Source organism: Aspergillus candidus (genome assembly GCF_002847045.1).
Source record: "Aspergillus candidus strain CBS 102.13 unplaced genomic scaffold BDW47scaffold_53, whole genome shotgun sequence".
Lineage (NCBI taxonomy): Eukaryota > Fungi > Ascomycota > Eurotiomycetes > Eurotiales > Aspergillaceae > Aspergillus > Aspergillus candidus.
This window is the reverse complement of record NW_020194058.1, coordinates 84,260-104,640: the sequence shown is the minus strand read 5'-3', so window position 1 is coordinate 104,640 and position 20,381 is coordinate 84,260. Positions and strand designations below refer to the sequence as shown.

The window sequence follows — 20,381 nt, the reverse complement described above, 5'->3', positions numbered from 1 at the left end:
AAAAGGGAAAGAAGATATTCTAATCGTACAATAAACATTCCTAGTGCCAAGAATCCCATGCTAGATAAACAGGACGGAGGTGGAAGACAAGACACCCACTTTCAACCATTCTACGAGCTCAACGTCTTCATCAAGTTCCGCGCGATGTCCTCGGTGGAGCCCTGCGATTCAGGGCTCGGAGCCGATGTATTGCGGCGCATGCCTCTGTCCAGCCGGGGGACCGTTCGCTGGTATCCGCGAGCGTAGTCCGCAATATTCAGAGTGTTCGGCTTCTTGTAATCTTCGAGACCGTGGGGCGCCTTGGCGGAGGCGCTGGCCCGGTAGGACGCCAGGTTGATGCGGCCCTCGGAGTTGATCGAGGCCCGGATGGGCGTCACGTAGTATTTGGCACCGCCGGGGATCGTGGCGTCGAAGGCGGCCAGGCCGGGAGGCGATCCTTGCTCCACGAAGGTCATGGCGTTCAGGTCTTCCACGGCAATACCACCCACACCGGCGATGGCCTTGGCGGTCTTGCCCTTGAAGCGGCCCTTCGGGCGCAGGATACGCGCCTCGACGGGGCGCTGGTAGGTCTGAGGCCCGAACTTGGGGTGGTTGTAGATCAAGGCGTGCGATCGCGAGTAGGAGAGACCGGCGGAGGGGTGGGTGCGCGGAGGACCGGTCACGGCGTACTCGGCCGACGGGAGCTTGGTGCCGGGAGACTGGAAGTACTTCTGGCCGATGCGGTCACTGGGCACCGCCGGAGAAGACGGGAGGTCTAGCAATTCAAAGACCACGGGGCCCAACGCGAACGGGTCCGCTCGGAGCTTCTTCAAATAGACCTGGAACTCCTCGTCGGTCACCTGGACGGGGCTCAGGGCTTGCAGATCCTCGCCGTTGTCCTGGGCTTGCTTCTTGCGCTCGGCGGTCCGCTTGGCAACGAGTTGCTCGCGAAGCTTGTGCATAATCGCAGGGCGACCCCGTTGCACCTTCTTCAGGTACGCGTTGAATTCTGCTTCCGACAGTCCAGCAAGCCACGGTCCTGAATGTTTGTATTGCCGGGCTCCGGGCTGATCCAGACCAGCACTCGTGTTCGTGTTGTCGAGGTGTGTCTCGAAGGGACTCTGGTGTCTGGGGACGATGCTCGTGGCGTAGTTGACCTTAGTCGGGAGCGACATGGGCATGTGGAGTTCCTGGAATTTCTCCAAGGTCACCGTGTGGTCGGAGGCAGACTCAAAGTCGGTGACATGTTCGTAGGTATCGTGTTCAAGGATTCGAACGATAGGCCGCTTGGCTTGCGCGGATGTGCTCTTGGCAGGCAGAGGTCGTTTCAAACCCCAGTCTCCTCTTGCCAACGAGGACCGAGGGCTTGCAATGGACGCTCGAATCGGATGGGGGAGGGTGGCCGTTTCGGACGTGTAGGTCACCCTGGAGGTCGGCGGTTCCTGAGGAGGCGTCAATGTTTGCGGAAGTGCAAACAGACGACTCCTCCGTAGAAGATTCGCCGTGGGTGATAACCGCGCTGACGACATCGTGTGGGGTTGAAGATTGACGATGGAATCGAGAGCGATGTTCTCTCCGTGCACGCTGGAGAAAAGTTGGACATCGGAAAAGAAGTGGACGGCGCGCCAAGCCTGGCACTACATACGGCGGTCAGGGTCGTCCACACACGCAGTTTTGCATTGATTATGTAATTATATACATTTGAACACGAATTGGAAATATCTACAACGAAACTGGAGCGATAATCATAATAAATATAAGGCTTCGTGAGACTATCTATGGTTCTAATTCTGGTTGGAATACCGCAGAAAAATATGGCAACGTCTTGCATCACCATTATGCCCCCACAGCCAGCAACGACTTGACGGTCTCCTCCACAGATTCCTTCAGAGTATGATACTTGATACCCAACACCTCGATGGACTTGCTGTTGTCATACCCGTAGACATCAGCTGGCATATCACTGGGCGAGTCCGGCGGAGGGAGCTTGTCAGCCAGGGCAGGGAACGATTCTCGAATGATATCGGCAATGTCTTTGGTGGAGTACAGGCCAGCGGTCAAAAAGAACCGCTGTCCGCCCGCCGCATCGACTTCAATGGCTCTCACGTGCGCTAGAGCAACATCGTGTACGTCGACCCACAGGTATGTGGCAGTCGGGGGCAACTTGTCCTTGTATTCGCCTCGGATGAACCCAGCGATCCGCATATTGGACGTGTTGATGGAGTCGAGGGAGTTCAAGTAGTGCACGACCGGACCCAGGACAAGCGGTGGGTTAATGGTCGCAATGTCGAAGTTTGGCTTCTCCTTCTCAACAAAGTCCCACGCGGCTTTCTCTGCGAATGTCTTGTCGAATCAAGTGTTAGAACAACGAACCATCCAATGGGGATAGGACCCACCTACCTTGCTGGCTCTGTAGGTTTGGGAGCGATCCATAGCATCCTCCCACGTTACGGGGTTCCAGTTGTTTTCGCTGTACACCTTGGGATGCTCCTTAGGGTTGGTAATCGCCGCAAAAGACGACGTGACCACGACCCGCTTCACCGTCGGTGCATATGCTTTGACTGCCTTCAGAACACCCGTCGTGCCCTTGATCGCTGGATCTAGAAAATCCTTCACGGGGTCTTGTACGTTGTAATGGAACGGGGAAGCAGTGTGGAGGACGTAATCGAACGGTGGGTTGGATTTGACGGCCTTCCAGGTAAACAGTTAGGTGGGTGCAACAGAATGGGCGATTCCCAACTCACGTCATCGAATGCCCCGTCGGCCGCGACATCTTTGACGACGACGTAGGAGAGCTTCTCCTTGGGCGTGTTGGGATGGGCATCGAGGATTCTCTGGCCCTTCTCGTCGGAGCGGACCGTCACCACTGTATCGAATCTGGATCAATTACAGTCAGGTTTATTTCACAGATAATCGAGCAAAAATTGCATCCCAAACTCACCCGCGTGCCAACAAAATATCAATGATGTGGGCGGCAATGAAGCCACTACCACCTGTACCAGACCGTCAGCCTACTAGTTTGGTTTCGCCGCGATTAAAAGGGACACCTTACCTGTCAGGAGGACTTTAACCATGGTTGATATGAAAAATGAATGAACAAATAATTATACCGCTCAATTCCAGTTGCATGCAGAAACGACGTGCTGTGACAGGAACCCGAGGCGCTTTTGCTTCCTATATGTACTTGCGTATGGGCGCACCCGCATTATACCCCTCCTTGTCCGAACTCCAAATTTCCCCACCCAGGTGGACCATGAAGGTTATCGGGCGGATGTGATAGGGTATCCTCTCCACGAGGATTACAAATGGCGACGTTTTGCGTCAACAGGGCATGGGATTAGCAAGCATAGGGGACGTCAATAGTTAGGTGTAGAATTGCAGTGTAGGAAAGTACTATAATGCGGGGTCCTTATGGGTGGTCCCCGTCATATACTGTATGCATCGGTAGATGAACCTGGTAATCTTCAAGGATCGTTGTTATACATTGTATTCGATACCATACCCGAATTCAGTACCTATATAATAGTAGCTATTCTCCTCAAAATTGGCTAGAGATCTCATGATCGTATGTAGTAAGGAACAAAAGTAGATGTCCTCTGTAGTGGACCCTTGTAAACTACTCCGTAGATGCGTCCCAATCCGGAGATTATCACTTGGAGAACTAAGGTAAGTCTTGTAAGGAATCAATTAAATCATCCTTTGACCGACTAAAAAGGCCCTACGGATCTTCAGGTTGTTAGCATCTTGACCATATGCCAATTGCAACAACAAAAAGGACTTTGGTACAACACGTCGCATGAAGTGTGAGACACTTTCTTACGTACATGTGTACAGCCTTGAGTCGTGTGATAGTGTTTGCAATCCTGTGTCCCCGACCGACGGGTGGCTTTGTTATACGTTGGATATCGTTGCAGCCTGGATTCAGAGTAAATAGTAAATAGATCCTTGCATTCATTGACCGCTGGGAACAGTCAGACAATGGAGGGCAGAGAAGTCTCGTTTGTCTTTGAAACCCCGGCAGTTGTTCTTAGAATTGTCTTCGGGGATTGACTGTTTGTGGTCATGAGATTTCCATAACCTCTTTATCTGTCTCAGAAAGAATGAGTGTGTAGAATCATAAGCAAGGGTGAGAGATGAAGGAATCGAAAACCGATCGAAGATTCTCTTCATGTTCAAGTGGGATGCCCCAGGCAGAAAGTAGGTGCCTGGTCCGTGCATGCTTCCCGCAAGGCTCAACGACCCGAACAACCTCCATCTCCACCTCCCACATCGCTCAAGCTCACGCCCGCTTCCTCATCCCCCTCCGCACACTCTCTTGGAAACCTTTCCGTTCCATGTTCCCTCGGTGCTATAGTGCATGCCCTAGAGGTTGACACCAAATGTCCACCCTGGGGTGTGAATCGCAATTATGGCGCAAACAGGCCCCCTGACCGATTTCACCCAAAGGCTCTTCCAAGACCTGAAGTCCAAGAACGAGGAGACCCGGGTGAGAGGTGCTTACGAGCTTTACGACAATGTTCTCGCTGTATCGCGAGGTATATATATCATCTGGATCTTCATTTACCGCTCGGACTCGACTAACAGCTAGTGTGATGAATTTCAGATTTACCTCCGGAGAAGTTCACTGAATTCTATAATGCCGTCAGCCAACGGATCGCGCAGCTCGTCGTCACCGGAACCGACGCCAACGAAAGAATCGGTGGTTTATTAGCGCTGGATCGCCTGATCGATTTTGATGGAGTTGATGCCGCTCAGAAGACGACTCGGTTCGCCAGCTACCTCCGCAGCGCCCTCCGCAGCCCCGACTATGTCGTCTTGATTTACGCCGCCCGGTGCCTTGGCCATCTGGCGAAGCCGGGCGGCGCTCTCACGGCGGAGCTGGTCGAAAGCGAGATCCAATCAGCGCTGGAATGGCTGCAGTCCGAACGTCAGGAAAACAGACGGTTCGGCGCCGTGCTCGTGGTCCGAGAGCTCGCCAAAGGCTCCCCAACCCTTCTGTACGGCTTTGTTCCGCAAATCTTCGAGCTCATCTGGGTCGCTCTTCGCGATCCGAAGGTCATCATACGGGAAACCGCCGCGGAAGCCGTTAGCGAATGCTTTGAGATCATCGCCGCGAGAGATAACCAGGTCCGACAGTCGTGGTTTGCAAAGGTGCACGATGAGGCCATGAATGGTCTCAAGTCCACCAATGTGGACTGGATTCATGGTTCCCTTCTGGTTCTCAAAGAGCTTCTGCTGAAAGGCGCTATGTTCATGAACGAGCATTATAGAAACGCCTGCGAAATCGTCCTTCGCCTCAAGGATCATCGCGACCCCAAGATTCGCACCCAGGTCGTGTTGACGATACCGATCCTGGCTTCGTACGCCCCTGCCGACTTTACAGAGATCTACCTTCATCGATTTATGATCTACCTACAAGCACAACTCAAGAGGGATAAGGAGCGGAACTCGGCATTCATAGCCATCGGCAAGATTGCGGACGCGGTCGGCGGCGCTATCGCGCAGTACCTCGATGGGATTATCATTTACATACGAGAGGGACTGGCCATGAAAGCGTAAGCTAGATATTTATGTCTCGTGATTCCCTTCATTTGACTAACCACCACCTCAGACGAAGCCGAGCTACTGTGAACGAAGCACCGATGTTTGAGTGTATCAGCATGCTGTCCCTGGCTGTAGGGCAGACTCTTAGCAAGTACATGGAGTCATTACTCGACCCAATCTTTGCATGCGGCCTGAGCGAATCACTCACACAGGCGCTGGTTGATATGGCCCATTATATCCCGCCGATCAAACCTACGATTCAGGAGAAACTTCTAGACATGCTCAGTCTCATCCTTCACGGGACACCTTTCAGGCCCCTAGGGTGTCCCGAGAGTAGGCTTCCCCCAGTTCCCTCGTTCGCCAGGGACTTTGCACCCCAAGAGCTACAATCCGATGCCGAAATCGCGTTAGCCCTGCATACCCTAGGAAGCTTCGATTTCTCGGGTCACATTTTGAACGAGTTCGTGCGCGACGTCGCCATCAATTATGTCGACAGTGACAACCCGGAGATACGAAAAGCCTCCGCCCTTACTTGCTGCCAGCTGTTTGTGCACGACCCAATCATCAACCAGACCAGTAGCCATTCTATACAGGTTGTCAGCGAAGTCATCGACAGACTCTTGACTGTTGGCATTGGGGATGCGGATCCTGACATTCGCCGTACTGTCTTATGGTCGTTGGATCGTAAATTCGACCGTCATCTTGCCCGACCGGAGAATATCCGCTGCTTGTTCCTTGCTGTTAATGACGAGGTCTTCTCTGTTCGCGAGGCTGCAATTTGCATAATCGGGCGGCTTTCGAGCGTGAACCCGGCCTATGTCTTCCCACCTCTACGAAAGTTGCTTGTCAATCTCCTGACTGGCCTCGGGTTCGCCAACACTGCTCGGCAAAAGGAAGAGAGTGCCCAGCTGATCACTCTATTCGTGTCGAATGCGACCAAGCTCATTCGCTCATACGTCGATCCGATGGTCAGCACCCTGCTCCCCAAAGCGACCGACGCCAACCCAGGGGTTGCCTCGACTACCTTGAAGGCTGTCGGAGAACTGGCCAATGTTGGTGGTACTGAGATGAAAGTTTACCTGCCTCAGCTGATGCCAATTATTTTGGACTCGTTGCAAGACCTGTCGTCCCATGCTAAGCGGGAATCGGCCTTGCGCACGCTTGGACAGTTGGCCAGCAACTCCGGATACGTGATTGATCCGTACCTAGAATACCCCCATCTTCTTGCCGTCCTTATCAACATCATCAAAACGGAGCAAACCGGGTCTCTTCGCAAAGAGACGATCAAATTGCTGGGAATTCTCGGTGCCCTCGACCCGTACAAGTATCAACAGATAAGTGAGACGGCACCTGATATTCACCATATCAATGAAGTGCAAACTGTCTCGGATGTAGCCCTCATCATGCAAGGCCTAACGCCGTCGAATGAGGAGTACTATCCAACTGTGGTCATTAATACGCTGATGCAGAACATACTACGCGAAAACTCGTTGGCCCAATACCATTCCGCGGTGATCGATGCCATTGTCACAATATTCAAAACGCTGGGTCTCAAATGTGTACCCTTTCTCGGGCAAATCATCCCAGGCTTCATATCGGTCATCAGGGGATCCCCACCCGGCCGTCTTGAATCCTACTTCAACCAAATGGCAATCCTGGTCAACATTGTGCGCCAGCATATCCGTGCCTTCCTTCCCGAGATAATTGAAGTCATCCAAGATTTCTGGGATGCATCTTACCAAGTGCAAGCCACAATCTTGTCGCTCGTCGAAGCAATTGCCAAGTCATTGGAGGGCGAATTCAAGAAATACATGGCTGGCCTGATTCCCCAGATGCTTGATACGCTTGATAAGGATCACACGCAACGCCGACAGCCCTCGGAAAGGATCCTCCACACTTTCTTGGTCTTTGGCTCCAGCGGAGAGGAATATATGCACCTGATTGTCCCAGCTATCGTGCGTCTGTTTGATCGAACTCAGAACCCACCAAGCGTCCGGAAAATTGCGATTGAGAGCCTGACGAAACTTTCACGTCAAGTAAATGTCTCGGACTTTGCGTCTTTGATGGTTCATTCTTTGTCTCGTGTTGTTGCAGGTAGTGATCGCACCCTGCGACAAGCTGCTCTGGACTGTATCTGTGCTTTGATCTTCCAGCTCGGCCAAGATTTCAGCCACTACATCCAGCTTCTGAGCAAAATTATGAAACAGCACCAGATAAACCATGCCACCTACCAGAGTCTTGTGGCAAAATTACAGAAGGGCGACCCGATTCCACAGGATCTGAACCCCGAGGAGAGCTACACCGCTCCATCGGATGACGCCAATTATGCGGAGATCGGCCAGAAGAAAATGGTTGTCAACCAGCAACATCTGAAGAATGCGTGGGATGCTTCCCAGAAGTCTACTAGAGAAGACTGGCAGGAGTGGATCCGACGATTCAGCGTGGAGCTGCTCAAGGAATCACCGTCGCCTGCCTTACGGGCTTGTGCCAGTTTGGCTGGTATCTACCAGCCACTCGCCAGAGATCTGTTCAATGCAGCTTTCGTCTCATGTTGGACGGAGCTATATGATCAGTACCAAGAGGAGCTTGTCCGCTCGATTGAGAAGGCTTTAACTTCGCCAAACATCCCTCCAGAAATCCTTCAGGTTCTTCTCAATCTTGCAGAGTTCATGGAACACGATGACAAGGCTCTGCCGATCGACATCCGCACTCTAGGCAAGTATGCCGCGAAATGCCATGCGTTTGCTAAGGCTCTGCATTATAAGGAGTTGGAATTTGAGCAGGATCAGAACTCTGGCGCAGTGGAGGCTCTGATCACAATCAACAACCAGCTTCAACAATCCGATGCTGCAATTGGTATCCTTCGCAAAGCTCAAGCATATCGGGACGTAGAGCTTAAGGAGACGTGGTTTGAGAAGCTACAGCGCTGGGAGGAAGCTCTTGCAGCCTATAAGCGGCGCGAGAAGGTCGATCCAGACTCCTTTGGGGTCACAATGGGCAAAATGCGATGTCTGCACGCCCTTGGCGAATGGAAGGTCCTGTCTGATCTCGCCCAAGAAAAATGGAATCAAGCATCACTGGAGCATCGGCGAGCCATTGCACCTCTGGCTGCAGCTGCTGCCTGGGGTAGAGGCCAGTGGGAGCTGATGGATTCTTACCTTGGTGTCATGAAAGAGCAGTCGCCTGATCGTTCCTTTTTCGGTGCCATCCTTGCTATCTATAGGAATCAGTTTGACGAGGCGACAATGTACATCGAAAAGGCCAGAAAAGGGCTTGATACCGAACTGTCCGCGTTGCTTGGAGAATCATACAACCGTGCCTACAACGTCGTTGTCCGTGTCCAAATGCTTGCTGAGTTGGAAGAGATCATCACATACAAGCAGAACATTGGCGACCCTGAAAAACAGGATTCGATGCGCAAAACATGGAACAAGAGATTGCTTGGTTGTCAACAAAACGTCGAAGTGTGGCAGCGTATGCTCAAGGTCCGAGCACTTGTCACATCACCTCGCGAGAATCTCGACATGTGGATCAAATTCGCGAACTTGTGCCGAAAGTCCAGTCGAATGGGTCTTGCCGAGCGGTCGCTGGCGTCTTTGGAAACCGTTGTCTCTGACAGCAACGGCACACGGGCCATTGCTCCCCCTGAAGTCACATACGCCCGACTGAAGTTTAGCTGGGCCACCGGACGCCAACCTGATGCCCTTCAGATGCTGAAGGAGTTTACCACGAACCTCACGGAAGACTTCGCGCGGTTCAATACCCTAATGATTTCTCAGACCGAACATGGTGGTATAAACGGCGTGAATGGTATCGCCGATGCTGGCCATGTAGATGTTATCGGGCTACGTGAGCGCATCGGAGATGTGGCCAAGTTCCGGAGGCTGCTTGCGAAGAGCTACCTCCGACAGGGCGAATGGCAAACTACGCTGCAGCGCGGCGATTGGAAGCCGGAGCATGTCCGAGAGGTCCTTAATGCATACTCTGCAGCGACCAAGTACAATCGTGATTCCTATAAGGCCTGGCACTCTTGGGCACTTGCCAACTTTGAAGTCGTCACGACAATCGCTGGCCAGGCCAACCGAGACGGTGCGACAATGGCAATGGTCCCTGGCCATATTGTGACTGAGCATGTCATTCCCGCTATTCGTGGCTTCCTTCGATCTATCGGACTGTCCTCGACGTCATCTTTGCAAGATACATTGAGATTGCTTACTTTGTGGTTTACGCACGGTGGCGACCAAGAGGTCAATGCCGTTGTAACGGAAGGATTCACCGCGGTGAACATCGACACCTGGCTCGCAGTTACACCCCAGCTCATTGCACGAATCAACCAGCCGAATTTCAGGGTCCGGAGCGCCGTCCATCGATTACTCGCGGAAGTTGGTCAAGTCCATCCCCAGGCTTTGGTGTATCCCTTGACGGTTGCAATGAAGTCCAACGTTACCCGGCGCTCGCAATCTGCCTCTAGTATCATGGACAATATGCGACAGCATAGCCCCAAATTAGTCGAACAAGCCGATCTTGTCAGTCATGAGCTGATCAGGGTTGCCGTTTTGTGGCACGAGCTCTGGCATGAAGGCCTCGAAGAGGCGTCCCGACTATACTTTGGTGACCACAACGTGGAAGGGATGTTTGCAGCACTTGCGCCGCTACACGAAATGTTAGACAAGGGTGCCGAGACATTGCGCGAGGTATCCTTTGCCCAAGCCTTTGGGCGTGATTTGGCAGAGGCCAAGCATTACTGCATGCTCTACCGCGAGACCGAGGAGATTGGGGATCTCAATCAAGCCTGGGATCTGTATTACACTGTTTTCCGAAAGATCAGCCGGCAGCTTCCACAGCTCTCCACTCTGGATTTGAAATATGTCTCGCCTAGACTGAAGGATTGCGTGGACCTAGCCCTTGCCGTTCCTGGAACTTACCAGACGGGCAGGCCGATCATCCGGATTATCAGCTTCGATCCTATCCTGCATGTCCTCCAGACCAAGAAGCGCCCCAGGAGAATGACGCTCAAGGGCAGCGACGGCAATTCGTACATGTATGCTCTAAAGGGACACGAAGATATCAGACAGGATGAGCGAGTGATGCAGCTGTTTGGCCTTGTCAATACTCTGCTGGACAACGACGGAGAAAGCTTCAAGCGCCACCTGTCTGTACAACGATTCCCGGCCATCCCGCTGTCACAGAGCTCCGGTCTCTTGGGATGGGTCTCTAACAGCGACACGTTGCATGCGCTGATCAAGGAATACCGAGAGAGTCGCCGTATCTTGCTGAACATTGAGCACCGCATAATGTTGCAAATGGCGCCGGACTACGACAATCTCACGCTTATGCAAAAGGTGGAAGTGTTTGGGTATGCTATGGATAACACGACCGGGAAGGATCTATACCGGGTTTTGTGGCTCAAGAGTAAGAGTTCTGAGTCGTGGCTAGAGCGTCGGACGAATTACACCCGATCCCTCGGTGTCATGTCCATGGTCGGCTACATTCTTGGTCTGGGTGATCGCCACCCGTCGAATCTTCTGCTCGACCGAATTACCGGCAGGGTTGTTCACATTGATTTCGGTGACTGCTTTGAAGTCGCGATGCACCGAGAGAAGTACCCGGAGAGGGTGCCCTTCCGGTTGACCCGTATGTTGACCTTTGCGATGGAAGTCAGCAATATCGAGGGAAGCTACCGGATCACGTGTGAGGCTGTGATGCGCGTTCTGAGGGAGAACAAGGATTCTCTGATGGCGGTGTTGGAAGCAGTAAGTTTCAAGCAAATCGTTTCTTGCGTGGTCACGAGGCTAACATGATGTGATCACAGTTCATCCACGACCCCTTAATCAACTGGCGTCTGGGGATCCGCGAGTCGCCCGACCGCATGCCCTTCAGCGCCGAGCGCCGACAGTCGGTTGTCTCTAATGTTAATACGGAACAAGGCGTGCAACCGAGCAACTTTTCGCGTCATCGCCGACCCTCCATCCTGGAAGGTGGTATCCTGGATGCCCAGGAAGGTGTCCCCAACGAAGCTCGTGAAGCGCAGAATGCGCGGGCGTTACAGGTTCTGGCGCGGGTCCGGGAGAAGCTCACTGGACGGGACTTCCGGGCCAGCGAAGAGCTCAATATCAGCGACCAGGTTGACAAGCTGCTGGCACAGGCAACGAGTGTTGAGAATATATGTCAACACTGGATTGGATGGTGCAGTTTCTGGTGAACTTTTTCTTATTTTTTCTGTGTTTATTATCTCCCATGGTCTGTTGATGATTCCTGGTTTGCTTTCACTACGATGGCGTACTTTGCGATATGATGGATTTTGCATGGCATGGAATGTCCTTTGATTGTTTTTAGTTGTTATTCTTCTGTAGAAGTACCTACTCTGATCGATTCCTGTGTTTACCCTACCATTTGTTGGAGGGAAGGATGAACAATCGATAGATTTTTGTTCATGGTCAAATATTACCGACGATATCTATACCACTTTCAATCCGATCCACCAAATATCACCCCGAATGATATGCAAGATGGATGGAGTAGAAACAACTATATAAGAGGATCCACGTGGTGACGTGCACTAGCCGAGGTCACGGGCAAACCACCTTTCTCCACCCTTCGCGCCTTCTTTCCCGCTTCCTCTTTCTCTTCCTCACTCGTTTGATCTCAGCATGTGAGGTCATCTGCTTCAACTTGGGAACTCATTTGTCACTCAGTCCCCAGATTTCTCCCGGGTTAACAGCCTCCCATGGCTTCTGCGCCCCCGGCCGACGCCGACGTGCATCCGGCGGCACGCAACGCCCTCCGCATTTCCCTGAGCGCCAAGGAATACCGGTTGCTCTACGACCTTGCGACCCGACGAGCTCCAGCTATCCAGAGCAAACTTCCCCCGCCGTCCAAGTTCGAGGCGATTGTCCGCTCCAAGAATAGACACAATGAAGCGGCCTTGCGCACCTCGCTTCGCGTCTTTGTTGTGTCCGGCGCTCTGTTCAAGCTGGCCGGGTTGATCCTCAGCCGGATTCGAGGCGACCAGTCCAAGTGAGTTCTTCCAGTCCGTGGCGGTAGATGAACTTCACTGGAAAAAGTGTAAGCTAATACTGGATCGGCGACTGCAGAAAGGGTCCACGAACCTCCCTCATCCGCTCCCCGAATTTCCGACTGTCTCTTTCCCTATCCCTCGTCCTTCTCTTCCACCGATTGCTGCATCGTTTCTTTGTGCGACTACGCGCCAACCTCCGTACCGAGGAGGCTCAACCTTTCCGCACTCGCAACCCTCGCGTGTCGAAGGCACTGACCTCACGATATGCGCCTGTCGTCGGGGCCAGTGTTGCGGGGTTTGCGCTGGGGATTGCGCCCCAGGAGCAGCTACGGTTGACGTTGGCTATCTACACTGGAACTCGGAGTTTGGAGTTCCTGTTCAACGTGGGGGACGAGAAGGGGTACCTGGATAATCGCCCGTCTTGGTTTGGCAGCTGGCTGTTGATGCCTCTCTCGTGCGCACAGCTGTTCCATGCCTTTGTCTTCGATCGAGAGACGACACCGAATGTGGGTTGGATCCATTCCTTGGGTGTCCCGACGGTGTAGGCTAACGTGGATCCAGTGGTTTGGAAACGTCATTTTTAGGCTCTCGCCCAGTTATATACCCGACCGTCCGGAGTCGCTGCCTGCGGAGGTTTTCTGGCCCGAAAAGGAGGACATTGTGGATTCTTTGGCTACTGTTGCCAATCTCAAGTGGCCGTACGTTCTTTCTATGCTACCCATGCAGTCCGATTTTCAAGGAAGAGCGTATCCAAGTCTAACACTGGCTTAGAGCATTTGTGTCCCCTATCTTGCATCCTGCAAATCCGAATACCCTACCCGCAGCGGTCAAGTCCATCTCTCCCATCACGGGCCCGGCTCATCCATTGATCGACCGCCTGTCCTGCGCAGTGCTTCATCCCAGCAGCCCGAGCTGCGGAACTGCGTTCCTGCACCACATCCTCCTGTCCGTGCCCCGCGCGGCTCGCTTCCTTACCGGCGTGACCCTGGCGTTGTCTGTGCTCAAGTTCAAGACCTTTATGAGCAATCCCATCTCTTCCATCAACGGTGTGTCCAAGAGGATCATCACTCTGACCGCCATTCTTTCCGCCTCTGTTGGTTCCGCGTGGGGTAGCGTTTGTCTCTGGAACTCCATTCTGCCGCGCGCGACCCTGCCGACGAAACGGTTCTTCCTAAGCGGAGCGCTTGCCGGATTGCCGTTCGCATTCCTGGGCAATAGCCGTAGCGTCGCCCTGTATTTCTTCCGCGCAGCGGTGGATTCCGCATGGAAGACAGGAGCCAAGCGCGGCCTGTGGAAGCCCGGCAAGGGCGGCGAATTGTGGGTCCTTGTGATCGCGTGGGCCATCATGGGCGCGATCCTGGAGACACGACCGTCAGCCGTTCAAGGCCGCGGGGTGAGAAAGGCCTTGACTTGGTTGAAGGGCGAGGGATACATGGACCCTGTGGATACGGCCGCGAAAAGGAAGGCGAAGAAGGCGGCGATGAAGGAAGCCGAAGCGGAGTGATTCAGACGGCATTCATTATGCAGATTTATAAGTCAAGTGAGGTTTCTTTGGCGTGTCTCTATTTTCTTTTTTTCTTCTTTCAGATTATTCCCAAGCTTCTTTATCTGCTTTTTTGAGTGCAAATGTGGAATACGGGTCGATGAGGAGGGTGCTGTACTGGTGATTGCATAAGTATCCAATAGCATAACACTGATTGTCGTGTTTCTTTCCAACTAGCCAGTTATGTATATTGATCTGAGATTGATTCAAGCATCGCACTTTACTGGAGTGGGGTGGGAAATCCAGTCCAAAAATCCGGTATCCAGTTTCCGAGGGAGATAGATGGTGGAATGCCGCAGTATCTACGGAGTACCGAGACATCAAACAACTTATCCCCCATTTTATTTTCCTTGCGTTAATAATGGTATTACTGCTGCTATTATTATAGCTTTATTTTTTTGTGATGTACTTACAGATTCTCAAGCGGTGTATACATAAACTGTTCAATATCAAACCGGCGTGTGTTGTGTGTAGAAGGGTGGTGTCATAACAAGCTAGAGGGTATTTTTAATATGGGGAGTAACTGGGTATTGAATGGTCGAGGATCAAAGACTAGTTAGACATGAGACAGTTCCTGCATTCACATCCTTGAATAGCTTATTAGGGGTAGGAGGGGGATGTGATTTCAAGTCACTATGTCTCATGGACTTTTCTGATATGATAGGTATTCGATACTATTCCAAGGCTATTCAACAACAGGTATATATTAAATAAAGGAGAGACATGTATAGAATGATATGAGGCTTTTGTACTATCATAATTCAATAGCTAATAAATATACTAAGTATCTTTAATTTCATATGCCAACTATTCCCGAGCTAGTGATTTCACCCACTGTATATCTATCTCGAGAATTATCCTAAAAACCTATAAATTACATATTACAATTAAACAATACCATTGTTGCTCCATACCCGATGACAACGGCAATAGAAATCTACAGTATGCTGTACTCCCCACCAGCTGTACTTACTGCCTACTTACTGATAGATCAGCCCCGCATCTAGATCTGATGATCCGAATCTAGAACGAGAGCGGAAACCTGATCCCGAACGTCCAGCCGGTCAGCTCGACTTCTCTGCATACTGCAAGGGTGCTGCCTACTATCACTGCAGTATGTGAGGTGGTATTACATATCCATGTAATACAGCTCGCTGATTAGATAGCTATATATAGATTATTGTTGATGTCATGCATGGCGATTTTACGGATTTGTACTACTACTACTCAGCTGGAATAGATTGTATTGTGCGGCCTCAGCGCCGGAATTATTTTGATTTATTTGGTAGTAAATAAAAGCATCTGGTTCTAGACATTTGTATTCGTTAAATCGTGATATTCGTGGAGTCGTGACAACTTGGAGGGGACATGAAGATGGATGACAGTGTACACAGGATAGGAAAAATGGAAAATAAAAAACCAAAAAGACGAGAAAAAAGCCTCCACTGTTTTACAAGCCAAATTGCAGTGTCAAGCCCAAGGGAGATAAATCCAAAAGAGATTCATCCAAGAGAAATCAATAGCCAGGTACTGAATGTTCACCACCTGAGCACCTTGGTCGGGAAGAACTCATCAATCAACTCCAGATAATAAGGCTTGAGTTTCTCCACGCTCGGAACCTCGTCGCTTTTGCTGTACAAATCGTAAGGATTGAAAGCCTGCACAGCTTTGAGCATCTTCTCGTCGTGATCGTCCATCAGCTCGCGGTAGGCCCCCTCCTTGTGCCAGGGGTAGAAGCTGTGATAGCGGATCATCGCGAGCGCCTCGTCCGGCAGGGTAGACTGGCTCTTCACAACGTGGTAGAGGTACTCGTCGTGACCCCAAGAAATCATGACATTATCCATGCCGCATCCGGGGCTGTAGATACCAAATTCGGTGTCATAGATTGGGTGCCCATAGTCCTCGTTGTTTTTGAACGAGTCCCGTCCGTAGATAATTCTCTCGTCGTACGCAATACCAACAGGGAAAGTATCGCCCACAACGTCCCACTGTCCCTGCGCGTCGAAGAAGTAGAGAAGCTTGCCCAGGTCATGAATCAACCCCGTCAGCTGCATCCAACGGGGTTTGCCATCGCGGCGGATGGCCTCAGCCGACTGAACGAGATGCTCGATCTGGGAGAGGCTGGTGTCGGGGTCGCTTTCATCAATCAGAGTATTGAGCTTCTCGATCGCCTCCCATATAGTCATATGGGCGCGGACCTTCGAACGAAAATCATTGCGCGCTTTTAGGTTGTAAGCCACGGTCTGCTTCAAATGTTGCTCCCTGTAAAAAGATTTCACGCGATCGCAGGCGTTCTCGTACTGGCGGAACTGGGACTTGTCCTTGTGTTGATCAAATTCGGAGGCGTCGTATATGTCTTTTCCGTCTAGGTTCTTGTGCAGCGCTGCTTTGAGAACATTAACATCGTCAATGGCGTCGGAGAGGTCTTCGAGAGCATGGCCGTCCCTTTTGGTGATGGGGACGGGTTCGGGGGAGATGGCGACGGGTGCCATTTCGTCACAGTTTCGTTGATTTTTTCTTGTTGATATTGTTGATAGTATCAAATATAGCTATTAGATGTGTGGAGAGATGGTGGATATCAAAGATCAAGATAGGTGGAGAGATGTGTGAAAAGAGGAACAGTGGGAAGAAAATCGAGGTATATATACCCCCAAAAACAAGGGTCTAATCACTGATGAGTGGATGTTATACAGCACAGTGAGGAAGTCCAGTGATAGGATTAATAGGAAGTACAGCTTCACAAACCAATACCCGATGATATACATTGTCTTAGCGGTGACAATTGATATATTAATTCCCTGTAGCCACTCGGATTCTGGCTTCCGTATCATCTCCACTGCAGAATGCACCATGATCTCAGGTATACAGATCTGGATCCAACCACGGATCGGCCTCGGGAGATGTGGGGATATGATATCAATCTCCATGATAATTGGCTCTATTGAGGATTCTGGTTTCCGGGGTTCCTTTCACGTGGATGTAGTTTCACTCCAGTCATGTGGGCGGAAGGAACCAGCAGTTTAGTTAGTTCTTCTGATTAAACAATCATGTCATTTTCCTTACCTGTTGTACCGTCGACTCATTCATGCGTTTCTGATGTTTTTGTGAGTCCGGCATCTAGTTCCTTCAGTGGAATGCCCAGTAGGAATTAGGCTTATCGCAGTCCAATTGGAACCATTGAAACGGAATTGACCATTGGCTGTATCTCTGAGGCATTCAAGCATCTCACGGGCTCATCTCTTCAATGGCTTTTCTATTTCTCAATTTAACATCAGCATGATGTCGCCGGCACTGGACCACCTTCCCCCTGAGGTACTACATATGACACTGGCTCATTTGGACATTGATCGCCGCGACTCAAACAAATTAGAACCGCCAGATGCCCACTTTCGCTATTCTCGGCAGATGTGCGACCGGCCATCTTGGTACTCATTAAGACTACAGCCGCTTCTCTCCCTTTGCCTGGTTTCCAAGCGCTTGTGCAGCGCCATTCAACCTATCTTATATAGTGAGTTTATGCTCGGGTATGGCGACTCGTGGCGCTCAGAGCTTTATACATGGGATGGCCGGCTTCTTTCGTTCTTGCAAACAGTCGCTCGGCGCCGAGACTTGGCTGGGTTCGTGAAGAGAATTCATATACTGCCACATCTGCTCCAAGCTTCTCTTAAGGCCCTGGAAAAGGAGGAGAGAGACCGTCAAAGGTTGTTAAAGGAAGGGAAGACACGGGCTCGGACGCCGAATGGGAAGGGTCTGCGTCCGCCTGACGTTGATAATAGCCCCCTGCGAGCCTATTGTGGCCTGAATACCTGCTGTGACCAGCCACAGCCAGAATTGAGACAGTCCATATTGAGAGCGGAAGCTTGTGACACTCTCCGCGAGATTGCCGTTGCTTTAAAAATCAAAGAGCCCAAGAGACTGTCAGCCAAAGACTTAATTACTCTTTTGATTGCGGCACTACCAAAGCTGGAACATTGCAGCCTTTTCTTTGGTCCAGACTCTGACATATTTTCTGTTGACGCTGCAACCCTATCGGCCGCCGGGATCTCACAACTGCCGCTGCGGACTATAAATCTTTCGGTGCTACGCACTGCTGAGAGGTATTTTGATCTTGACTACAATGCCAGGGCCCTCCTTGATGTTTCTCCGTACCTTGAAACGCTTAACCTCCATAAGTGCTATGGTACTCTCCATAAGTACTATGGTACTCGGAAACGGGCCGCATTGCCTTTTTTGCCGAGACTTAGGCATGTTCGAATCACGTCCAGTCGCCTCAACGAGCAAGGCCTTGAAAACATACTCAATTCTTGTGACGGTCTATGCAGCTTCACGTACGAGGCGGGGGTTCACTTCGGCGATGGCGGGCCAGAAGGGCAATGGGACTCCAGCGATCATTTCCAGCTCCACAATGCTGCAAGATATCTCAGCCGCCACCGCAAAACACTCAAATCGGTGCATGTCGATCTCCGGCACCGGGGAGGGGACCCCGCCACCCCGAGCGCTTTCAATTTTCGAGAGCTTACGGCCCTGAAACACCTCTTTCTCAACCTGGACGAGTTCCACAGCAGGTTTTTCATGCATCGTTGGACGGATGACTCCCAGATCTTAGTCCAAATTCTCCCTTCCGGCGTTGGCTCCCTACACCTTGCTGGGCGTATTGGCAAGGATCTTCCGCGGCTGGAAAAGGCTCTGCTTGGTCTTAGCGAGGCTGTTAAAGAACAATTCCAGAACCTGAAGGAGGTGAGATGGGACAGAAATACCAAGTTGCATGCGGAAGATGCTGTGAGGTCTCTGTTTGCTGACGCCGGGGTCGACTTTGCATACGACAGCTGGCCACCAACCAGGTTGTCGTTCTACCAGGGGGACTCTATGCCACCAGCGAATTTTGAGCATCCATATTTCGCACTACCGGACAGTGATGACTCTGATCTCTGATGGGAAACCCTAATATTTAGCCATATCAATGACTCAGGATGCGATTTGCATTCACTGAGTAAACAGTATGGAGTCAACACCACCATTCAAGGCATATATGTACCGCATAAATCATCTACTTGTTTGAGCAAGGACTGCTGTATCAATATTTGCTCTTCCAAGACATTCGATCAACTCAGCCACGCTGTCTTCGAGCTAAAGCCAAGGAAGCTACTTCCTTGCGCCTTGCGGGCATTTGAACATGTTAACCTGAGAGAAGCCCTAATTGGACCAACTACAATAGAAAGACTGTACCATGGTCATACCCTTGGCAAACTAATTAGGTGAGAGTGTCAGTATAAAAGCTGTGAGACCTTCCTTCTATCTCATCCAAATATCACTACTTTGAGAGAGTGAGTAGAGAAAGTTATTTCGCTCACAGAATTAGACTCACCCATCGCTCGTCCACCATGACTACGTACTGGCACTGGTCATTCACCGCATCGTCAAAGATCAAGATGCACTAATTAGAAAGCCGGCAGGGCTGTAAAGAGCCGATTTACACGAGCCTAAGAGACATAATATGCGCACACAGCAGGTCTTGGAGCTTGCTGCTCTGGGACGCACTCAATAATACCAAAGCCATTCTGAAGAGAAGACCGAGGATACTGCGTCCGCACCGCAACTGGCGGCCGGGGTTGCGATGACTCGAAGCGGTTGGCTCAAGCTGCTGATCCCCGACAGATCAAGGCTCCACCGTTTTTTTCGGGGACGACATTATTGGCTGGGGTAGGAATGTCCTCTGCCGACGGAGCGGGCTGCCGTGAGTGAACGAGTTGTGGAGTATTAACATCGATTGCATAGCCGTAGTTGTTGATTGATCCACGAGGCTGACGCGAGTGGGGGCGATTGGTGGCTGCCTTCTAATTGATCTGACACAACCCTCGGGGTAACTATAAAATTATAGAAGGCCGGCTCGAAATCGGAGATAATATTGGCGCGCAGTTCGGGAACGGCTGTCTCGTTGGTCAGGAACGGGTGGCAACCCGCGACGGAGATGGAGGAGATGAACTGGAACCCGATTTTCCCCACGACGTCTGCACGCGGGCGGTTGGCGCAGTCACCTACCCTGCTGTGGCTTTGACCAGAGATCGTCCGAGAGAAAACTGCAGCATCAATATATCAAATTGGCATGTGGTCAGGATTGGTTTGACTAATCTCTGTTATCGATCCTCTTCCTGCATTCCAGGTTTAACCTGGCGTAACTTGGAGCTTCCTATGTAGACGGCATATGCATATACCACTATTGAATATTTACATATGTGACAGTGTAGGGAGTATGCACATGGACCTATTGACTTATTGGGTACTGTTCGTCAGGGCCAT

At 51.3% G+C, this 20,381-nt stretch overlaps 6 protein-coding genes across 6 annotated transcripts; 3 read left to right on the top strand and 3 right to left on the bottom strand.

Moving 5' to 3' along the window:
• Window positions 1-110: 110 nt before the first annotated feature.
• On the bottom strand, window positions 111-3,053 carry BDW47DRAFT_119908 (mitochondrial 37S ribosomal bS1m domain-containing protein; the record flags this gene model as incomplete). Its single annotated transcript, XM_024815412.1, has 6 exons — window positions 111-1,464; window positions 1,841-2,322; window positions 2,380-2,670; window positions 2,724-2,856; window positions 2,921-2,972; window positions 3,032-3,053. 6 exons carry the CDS (start codon window positions 3,051-3,053, stop codon window positions 111-113), a joined length of 2,334 nt encoding a protein of 777 aa, XP_024669002.1.
• A 581-nt stretch (window positions 3,054-3,634) lies between these two features.
• BDW47DRAFT_111214 (uncharacterized protein) lies at window positions 3,635-4,003 on the bottom strand. Its single transcript, XM_024813905.1, has one exon. The coding sequence runs from the start codon at window positions 3,932-3,934 to the stop codon at window positions 3,716-3,718; it is 219 nt and encodes a 72-aa protein (XP_024669001.1). The 5' UTR covers window positions 3,935-4,003; the 3' UTR covers window positions 3,635-3,715.
• A 248-nt stretch (window positions 4,004-4,251) lies between these two features.
• On the top strand, window positions 4,252-11,965 carry tor (putative TOR pathway phosphatidylinositol 3-kinase TorA). The gene is made up of 4 exons (XM_024819637.1): window positions 4,252-4,514; window positions 4,583-5,534; window positions 5,591-11,276; window positions 11,336-11,965. Exons 1-4 carry the CDS (start codon window positions 4,388-4,390, stop codon window positions 11,723-11,725), a joined length of 7,155 nt encoding a protein of 2,384 aa, XP_024669000.1. The 5' UTR covers window positions 4,252-4,387; the 3' UTR covers window positions 11,726-11,965.
• A 197-nt stretch (window positions 11,966-12,162) lies between these two features.
• Window positions 12,163-14,303, top strand: BDW47DRAFT_111212 (uncharacterized protein). Its single transcript, XM_024813904.1, has 4 exons — window positions 12,163-12,540; window positions 12,618-13,047; window positions 13,103-13,239; window positions 13,313-14,303. The coding sequence occupies exons 1-4, from the start codon at window positions 12,251-12,253 to the stop codon at window positions 14,043-14,045; spliced, it is 1,590 nt and encodes a 529-aa protein (XP_024668999.1). The 5' UTR covers window positions 12,163-12,250; the 3' UTR covers window positions 14,046-14,303.
• Window positions 14,304-15,622: 1,319 nt separating this feature from the next.
• Window positions 15,623-16,668, bottom strand: BDW47DRAFT_133893 (inositol oxygenase; the record flags this gene model as incomplete). The annotated part of the gene is made up of 1 exon (XM_024817956.1): window positions 15,623-16,668. The coding sequence occupies exon 1, from the start codon at window positions 16,574-16,576 to the stop codon at window positions 15,623-15,625; it is 954 nt and encodes a 317-aa protein (XP_024668998.1). The 5' UTR covers window positions 16,577-16,668.
• A 515-nt stretch (window positions 16,669-17,183) lies between these two features.
• On the top strand, window positions 17,184-19,681 carry BDW47DRAFT_111211 (uncharacterized protein). Its single transcript, XM_024813903.1, has one exon. The coding sequence runs from the start codon at window positions 17,361-17,363 to the stop codon at window positions 19,014-19,016; it is 1,656 nt and encodes a 551-aa protein (XP_024668997.1). The 5' UTR covers window positions 17,184-17,360; the 3' UTR covers window positions 19,017-19,681.
• The last annotated feature ends 700 nt before the right edge of the window (window positions 19,682-20,381 follow it).

Excerpts from the sequence above, each read along its gene's own strand:
- BDW47DRAFT_111214 (XM_024813905.1), bottom strand. The coding sequence starts at position 3,934 with ATGAATGCAAGGATCTATTTACTATTTACTCTGAATCCAGGCTGCAAC.
- tor (XM_024819637.1), top strand. The coding sequence starts at position 4,388 with ATGGCGCAAACAGGCCCCCTGACCGATTTCACCCAAAGGCTCTTCCAA. Across the intron at positions 4,515-4,582 it reads TGTTCTCGCTGTATCGCGAG|ATTTACCTCCGGAGAAGTTC; the intron begins GTATATATATCA and ends GATGAATTTCAG. Across the intron at positions 5,535-5,590 it reads GAGGGACTGGCCATGAAAGC|ACGAAGCCGAGCTACTGTGA; the intron begins GTAAGCTAGATA and ends CCACCACCTCAG.
- BDW47DRAFT_111211 (XM_024813903.1), top strand. The coding sequence starts at position 17,361 with ATGATGTCGCCGGCACTGGACCACCTTCCCCCTGAGGTACTACATATG.
- BDW47DRAFT_111212 (XM_024813904.1), top strand. The coding sequence starts at position 12,251 with ATGGCTTCTGCGCCCCCGGCCGACGCCGACGTGCATCCGGCGGCACGC. Across the intron at positions 12,541-12,617 it reads ATTCGAGGCGACCAGTCCAA|AAAGGGTCCACGAACCTCCC; the intron begins GTGAGTTCTTCC and ends CGGCGACTGCAG. Across the intron at positions 13,048-13,102 it reads ATCGAGAGACGACACCGAAT|TGGTTTGGAAACGTCATTTT; the intron begins GTGGGTTGGATC and ends ACGTGGATCCAG.